The 8268-nt window shown below is 38.4% G+C and overlaps 1 protein-coding gene across 1 annotated transcript; it reads left to right on the plus strand.

Moving 5' to 3' along the window:
- The first annotated feature begins 295 nt into the window (after nt 1–295).
- On the plus strand, nt 296–6263 carry LOC110368459 (arrestin domain-containing protein 3). The gene is made up of 6 exons (XM_036134005.1): nt 296–672; nt 771–831; nt 913–1060; nt 1189–1282; nt 1967–2226; nt 5327–6263. Exons 1-6 carry the CDS (start codon nt 396–398, stop codon nt 5564–5566), a joined length of 1080 nt encoding a protein of 359 aa, XP_035989898.1. The 5' UTR covers nt 296–395; the 3' UTR covers nt 5567–6263.
- The last annotated feature ends 2005 nt before the right edge of the window (nt 6264–8268 follow it).

The raw sequence follows: 8268 nt of genomic DNA on the forward strand, positions 1-8268 counted from the left end.
GTAAATTTAGAGGTGTAGCAAAAAGGACACACAATGTAAAAGGAAATTTCCCATTTCACTGGCAGTGCATGCTAAAGAGAAACCGGGAACCTGTTACAAGGAATCTGTCATGTCACTCTGGCATAAACTTAAAAAAAATAATCATGATGATGACAACAAATTTATCATTAGCTCAGTTTCTTGGCATGATAACGTCGTAGTTGGAATGTTTTTTTTCCAGAAAATAAGTCTCATCTGGTATGCAGGCAATCCACACTGAAGTCATATGCAGGCATGATGCAACAGAAACAGGTTTTGCTGGATTTCCAAGCTTCCCTAAATGCTGTGGACTAAATTTGTTAGGCACACTTTCAGAGTAAGTTTCACCATGGTTTGTGGTCCCCACTCTGCTGAAAATGACCATCAAAAACTTTCAAATCGAATATGACGCCATCAACAGCAAGAACATTTTCACAAATGGAGACACTATCAATGGACGGATCATCCTGGAAGCCTCTAAAGAAACGAGAATCCAGTCACTTGCTTTTATTGCCAAAGGAAAAGCTCGGGTTCAATTTAGCGAACATTACGGGCTATTGGGAAAAGTCAACCCAGAAATTTCAGAGGACTACTCGTATAAACAGAAATATTACCGAATGAAGCAGCATATCTTGAAAGAAACAAGACAAAATGGTGACGTATAAATTTAAGTTTAAAGAAAGTTATTTATTTTCCCTAATTTGATGTGTTGATAATGCTGAATAAAACAAAACATGTCTCTTTTTTTTCAGAGAGAGAAATTATTGGGAAAGGACGACATGTATTTCCTTTCAGTTTTAGGATCCCGGAAAGGTACTCTCTCTTTAATTGCCTCACATTTCATATTTTATTTCTTTGCAGATTTTAAACCTTGTAATTTTTTTAAATTAACAGAAGATTGCCTTCATCCTTCTCCTCAATATTTGGCCAAATTATTCACACCTTAAAAGCCACGCTTAAACAGTCAATGATGCCAGCAAAAAAAGCTAAAACCCACTTCACATTTGTCTCCAAAGCAGAGATGAATTTACCAGGGATCACGGTAAGAAAGAAAATAGAGTTATACAAATACTGATACAATTTTATGAATGAAGGGTTGTTTTAGCAAACCAGACCATCATCCTGCATCATTTAATGTATGCAAACTACCATGTTGAAATGTCTTCTCAGGTTCCTCAACATAAAAGCAAGGAGAGAAATATTGCTTTAAACTCTGGAATAGTTTTATTGGATGTCTACACAAGGCAGATGGGATACAAAGCTGGTAAATACTATCTCCCTTTATTCTTAAAAACAACCTTAGACTGTGGCGGTTCTTGTCCTTGCATGGTTGTGGCGGTAGGGGGTCTGGTGCCTATCTCCACCAGATAGGCACCATCTGGTGGAGATAGGTGCCTATCTCCCACTATCTACACAATGAAGACAGGTTGCTTCTTACTTAGTGGAGAAAAAATATATATTGTGATTTTTGAATAAATCTGAACAAAAATTGATAATCTTTTGCTCAAAATCAAACTGGATAATTCTGGCTCAGCTCAGAAAAAAAAGCCTGTCATTTCAGATTTTTTGCTGCTTAGATTTATTTTTTTGCTAAATTTATTGAAAATTAAGGTTTTAAAAGTAAATACTACCGAAACATACAAACTACCCAAATACAATGATTTGCAAATCCTTTTAATCTCATTTGAAATGAACACACTACAAAGACAAGATATTCAATGTTCAAACATTTTTTTTTTACAATGGGGGGGGAAACAGCCTCCCTATCAACAGTGTAACCATTCACTTTCGGACAGTAACACCCCAACCGCCCCAAAATAATGAAATGTCCCCCCTTTCATTTTTTTTTCTGCAGCCGACTCTGCACAGGGCTGAAATTGAACAGTTTTATTAAACTTCAAAAAAGTTAAATAATGTTTAAACAGACCATCTTTTTTCGGTTGGACAGGTGATGACCTCCGTGTCACAACTAAAATCACCAATCTTTCAAATCGTTCAGTCAACGCCAGATTTGTACTGGACAAGAAAAAGACGTACAATGGAGGAGACTATCTAAAAGTTGAAAAGCACAACATCCTTCAGGAAAAAGCTGGTGCTGTTAAGTCATGGGGCGGCACAGAAGTCGTGACAAAGGTGTTTACCATCCCCAGAGAGCTACCTCCATCCATTTTGGTTTGTCCTATCATCAAGCTGGAGTATAGGCTGAAGGTAAGCTTCACCAGTAGATCTATTCACCTGTTTGCAAATTATACTTAATTACTTTATCATCCAATTTCCATTTGAACTGTACAAATATTTATGTAGCTAGCGACAGCAAAATTAAAAACGAAGCCATTACCATTAAAAAAGGCACGGCAGCCATGCTGCAGGTAAAGAAAAAAAAAACTTAATAATCTTCATTGATTTTCTCTTAGAATCACAAAATACATGTATAATTCTTTTTAAAAATGTTTAAAGTGTTTGATAATTGTTCATTAATCTTGAAAATGCACTTCTAGTGAAGGTCTCAAGTGGTTTTAATCTTGTGATTATAACTAGTTATAGTTTTCTTCACTGGAACTAGTGAGGGCCTATGACGAGCGCTCCAAAGATCAATGCTTGGACCTGTAATGTTTTCTTTGTATGTCACCTTATCACCTTGATGCCCCTTTTGTAAAAATGTTGTGTATCTTTTCATCGTAAGCTGCATTGTTGGAAGCAGCGTTGCCCAGCAGCAAGAAGGTCCTGCATTTAGATCCTAGCCTGGGATCTTTGTGCATGGAGTTTACATGTTGTACCACACTGCATGTGTTATCTCCGGGTACTCCGTCTTCATCCAACAGTCAAGAAAATATGACTGTGAGGTTATTTGGTCTCTCTAAATTCCCCTTAGCTCTGAGTGTGTGTTTATGCAGAGTTGCGTGTCTCTGTGTTGTTCTCCGACTCTTGCCCAATGTCTGCTAGAGATCGGCACCAGGCTCTTGTGACCCTTGAAGGATAAGAACGTACAGACAGAAGATGGTGATGCTGCTGATGACATATGAGTTTTTCTAACAAGATTAATGAAATTCCAACATTTTACACCATTTAAGGGAACGGTGGAGAATTTTAAGGGAGGTACTATGAAAATATCATTAATTTGTAGCTGAAGAGAGTAGCTCAGCTGTAGAAAGAGGAAGAAAACCTGACAATGCGTTAAAGCTTGCACAACTTCTGTTAGGATCCCTGATAAAGATGACTTCAGCCAAATCAAACAAAACAAGCTAAAGATTTTCATTCGGATGCAATTTTGAACTTTTTCACACTTTTAGATGGCACAGTTGTATAATTTTTCATAGAGTCCAGTTCCTCATTTGTAAGTTTACAATGTAACCATGTCGAAAGTAGACCAGACATCTAAACAGGATTTCCACAAACATAATGAAGAAAGTGAGTAAAAAAGTAAACATGGTGGACTTAATAATTAACTTTTTATGAGTAGCAGCATATTATGGTGGTAATGGAAATTAAATGGCAAATAAGGCTTTAAAGGAGGCAATAAACAGAAAGAAAAAGGAGAAGAGCAACAGCATGTGTTTACTGGGGGGCCATGGAAGGTTGGCGTGATAATTAAAGTTAGTGGACTGAATTTATATAGCACTTTTGTAGTCATACTGACCACTCAAAGCACTTTACACTTTATCCACATTCAGCCAGTCGCACTCACTGGTGCACACACATTCATACACCAATACGCAGATCCGTGGGCAACTTGGGGTTAAGAGCCTTGCCCAAGGGCCCAATGACACATGAAGCTGGAGTCGAACCCGATTGCAAGACAACTACTCTACAGTAGTTCACTGTTCTGACCACTATGAGGTCATAACAGCAGCAGCAGCAGTCAGGATGTTCCTGCACAGCACCACCATGTGGACTACGTCCTGTCCATACTTCCCGCACCGGGACTGGACCAGGTCAGTTGTCCCTAACTCTAACCTCTGGTGGGGAGGGGAGGGGGAGGTGGCAGAACCAGGTCCCCCAACAAGCCCTCAAATTATGGAGAATTAATTTGTTTTAATAGGGCTGGTTGTGAAGAAAACTGTAGTCGTAACATTTAACTTACGTATATCAAACTGTTTATTATTCTTTTCGTCCTAATTCTTGCGATAGTAGGAAAGATGCATGCATCAAATTAATAAATCAATCTTTATCTTAAATACATTTTTTTTTTCTTATATCATTTGTAATTATTGAATGAATATTTTTACTTCATGGCCATGTGTTAAAGACATCATGAATTCATTTTATCACTCCGCCTTGCAAATCAAAATCCGTCTTCAAAAAAGAAAGCCAATGATGGGGATTTTATTTTGAAAGGCAATGTGGAGGGGCTGTGTGGGTGTAAGGGTTTGTTTTGTGAGACACAACAGCAATTAGCAAGTATTTCATGGTGGGCTTTAGCACACCAAGCAAGAAAGTCATTTAAAAAATGTCAATTTTGAAAGTGGGTCAAAAGTTTGGAGCCACCTTTGTCATTTAATGGATTTTCCTTAATGCTTTTACTTTCTACATAGTGAAGACATCATGTCTGTCTCCTTAGCTATGAATCAGCATATTTAGTTGTCATTGCAAATTTTGTATTTATTTCTTTGATGGCATGAGAGGCCATTTTTATTTTTTTACAAAGTAGTCTAACAGGAAATGGGGTTTGAGAGAGGGGGAAAGACATGCGGTAAAGGACCTCAGGCGAGAATCAAACCCGGGTAAGATGCAACGAGGACTAAAGCCTCTGTATATGGGTCATGCTCACCTGCACCAGCAGTGGACTGCCACTGTGGGGCACCTGGGGACCATTCTGGGTCTAAAGGTCTTGCAGAGGGACTTGGCAGTCTGCAGTGGTAGAACTGGAAAACTTGCAGCCTTTCCAAGACACAAGCGCCCCGCTCTAACCACTAGGTCACCACTCCACCAGACAGACTTGTTGTGATGATACGTATGTGTTATTTAAATTTTTGTGTCAGTGCACCGTAAAATCCTCAGAAGTCATTAACACATCATTAGACCTCTTCTTTTTACTTGTGTTGCAACAATGCATTGTTTTTTTGTTTTTTTGTATGATTTTTTTTCATTGTTTGCTCATAGTTTATATTGCCCATACCTAAGGCCGCTCATTTTACACAAGACACTTTGCAATAAAGATTTTAAAAGTCCAATATAAATAAATGTTTACTTATTTTTTTTCCGGTTTTAAATTAAAAATGGATGATGGATTATTTGAAAAAAAAAATGAAAACTGAAACATGTCTTCATCTTTTTCTCTATTACTCATTTAGATTTTTTTTTCTTACAGGTATATCTTGACATCACATTTGCTTCAAAGATGGTGCTTAAACTCCCCATCGTCATCTTGCCTGAGCTGTCAGATGAAAATCTCTTACCTCCTTCCAGTGGCTTCAGATATGAAGAGATTGGAACCTCGTATGATCCAGCCTGGATCACTGGACCACAATCTATTGATCCTCCACCCCCATATGACGCAGCTGCATTGTACCCCTTGTTCCCTTCTTCAGATTATACAACTGCGTTTTAAACGGCTGCTTTACCGGGAGATGCAGGGATGTTTGGATGATGGAGACGCAGGACTGTCAAACTAGTCTTCTTCACTTTAACACCTATGCAATCCAAAGTGGATGACTGTGTCTACACACAGCCATCAATGCTGGTTCCTGCATATGTAAGCAAAAGCGCATTGTTTCGAAATATTTAAATTTTCGTAGACACTGTTTTTTTTTTAAATATGGTCCCATATGAAGGCAGCAACAGTGTTACATTTTTTGTTACATTTCTTACATCCACAAATATGAATAACCTTAAAACACCAAGATTATGATGTTCCAGGGTCTATATGACCCGTTCTGCTGTGTCGCACCTTGCTCAGTGCTATCCCTCCATCCATCCTCTAACCTGATATCTTGAAGTTCTCAGATCTAGCTACTAAATGCTACCTTTGACAAAGTGGAGCACCATCTTATCAGGACTTAGATGATGCTGAGGGATTAGAATTTCTGCTAAACAAAGGTTCGTTTCATTTCGAAAGACAAAGCTTTCCAGACGACACTCAAATCTAACTGGGTTTAAGAACAAAGGAGTTTCAACCTTTGTAGGTCCATTTGGATAAAATCTAACAGCTGGCTTTCAATCTGGTTTGCAGTGAACATAACATATTCTTTTTTTATATTATAGTAATTACACTAGAGGCCATGCTGACACAAAATGCCTCTATTGCTCTTGCAAATATGCTGGAATTTTCTAAGATATTCAAGAATATCTTTTTTTATTAAAGGTAGTGTGCAATTTTTCCAAGAGTTTCACTAAGTCCCTTTTTGAGTAACTACACATGCGCAAGACCCTCTTACCTGGTCTTCTGCTCCTCAAGGTGTGAAAAAAATCTCACGAACTTGAGGGACAGAGGAGAGTGAAAGCAGGACCAAAACTCTTTTGCAGGCCTGTAAAAAGGTTTTACAGGCCTGCATCTCTCACAGACATCGATTATTCTAACTTCCTGTTTCTGAATACATGATATATTATCTACTGTAAGGATGGAAGGAAAAAACAAAAACATTTTCTGAACAGGATTACCAACTATAGCTTTAAGGCAAACATCACAGACCCCTTTTTCACACCTAAAATTATTATATAAGTGCAGTTTGAAATATTGCAGGGTTATCTTATGGCTCAGCAGGTTAAAAAGAAACAAATGCATTATTAAATCATTGTGCATTTATAATTAAGAAAAAAATGACTCCAGAGTACTTTCAATAGGCCAATTTTGTCCCTGTGGCAAAACGTTTGGACACCACTGCTCTAGCTTAGGTTGGAAAATGATATTCTCTAAAATGTTCAGCAATCTAAACTCAAAAACGGAGGTAAAGCACTCTTGCTGTAGATGCTTTATTTCCACTGTTTAATTACTATAAAGGGCCTCATATTGTCACTCACAGTTTGGAATACAAATCAAAACATTGTTTTTCTGTTTTCAATTAGATTTTTTGTTGGTCACTTTAAAACTGTTTTTCAGTTCATTTTAATTTATTTATTAATTTTACTATATTATATTTAACCCAATTTTTACCAAATTGTTGTATTGTATTGCTTTGTATTACTCTTGGTTTGATTACATTTATGTTACAGCCTTGTAATTTAATGAGTTTTGTAAATAAAAAGACATTCTTAAATTGACTTAATAAATACAATTTGAATGTCTTATTCTGGGAACATGTGTTGCAGCAAGAGCTTGTTTGCAGGGAATTAGTGGTAACAGAATGAGTTAAAACATTTCAAGGTTTAATCACTAAAGGCACTTGGCTGTTCATTTGTTTCATGTGATATGTTGTAATATTTGTACAATTTGCAGCAGAAGCATGGTTATGTTTCCCCCTTTAGTCCAAAAGCTTCTGTTTCTAAATTAATAGAGATACAACCAAGTGTGTTCACTATTGTTTTCCAGCGCTGCCTTACCTCTCCTGGGCCTGGAGTTCATTAAAGCTCCACAGGTGGCCACTGGGATCCTCTTAAACTCCTCCCTGACGACACCACTGGGCTGCTGGATGTGAGAAATCTTCTGCTCCTTTTGCTGCAAGGCAGTGGTTGTCTTGGAGGTGTGTCCAGGGTCATTATCATGTTGGAATACTGCCCTATGGCCCAGTTTCTGAAAGGAGGAGATCAGGCTCTGCTTTAGTTTGTCGTCATACATGTTGACATTCATGGTTCCCTCAATGAACTACAGCTCCCCACAGCCAGCAACACCCATGCAGCCCCAAACCACGACACCCCTACCACCGTACTTGACTGTAGCCGAGACACACTTTCCTTTTTACTCCTCACCTAGTTGCCCTCATACACGCTAGACACACTTTGAACTAAGTAAGTTTATCTTGTCATAAGATCTCAGGACATGGTTACAGTAATCCATGTCCTTAGTCTGCTTGTCTTAAGCAAACTGTTTGCAGGTTTTATTGTTCATTATCCTTAGAAAAAGCTTCCCTCTTGGACAGTTTGAGGCAGTGTGCGTCATATGATCTGAGTACAAGCACCCATCTTCTTAGGTCGACCATGGTGAGACCTTTTCTGAGGGGAACCAGTTCTGTTAAACCACTATATGATCCTGGCCACCGTGCTGCAGCTCAGTTTCACAATGGCTAATGGCTAATAGACCCCTTGCATCTGACGTCACAGTCACGTGATCGGGGGTGCGCGCCTCCATCTTGGTGGGCAGGCTAGCCTGACGCCCAT

This window comes from Fundulus heteroclitus, unplaced genomic scaffold, assembly GCF_011125445.2.
Source record: "Fundulus heteroclitus isolate FHET01 unplaced genomic scaffold, MU-UCD_Fhet_4.1 scaffold_715, whole genome shotgun sequence".
Classification (NCBI taxonomy): Eukaryota; Metazoa; Chordata; class Actinopteri; order Cyprinodontiformes; family Fundulidae; genus Fundulus; species Fundulus heteroclitus.

Excerpts from the sequence above, each read along its gene's own strand:
- LOC110368459 (XM_036134005.1), top strand. The coding sequence starts at position 396 with ATGACCATCAAAAACTTTCAAATCGAATATGACGCCATCAACAGCAAG. Across the intron at positions 1,061-1,188 it reads TGAATTTACCAGGGATCACG|GTTCCTCAACATAAAAGCAA; the intron begins GTAAGAAAGAAA and ends ATGTCTTCTCAG. Across the intron at positions 2,227-5,326 it reads AGCTGGAGTATAGGCTGAAG|GTATATCTTGACATCACATT; the intron begins GTAAGCTTCACC and ends TTTTTCTTACAG.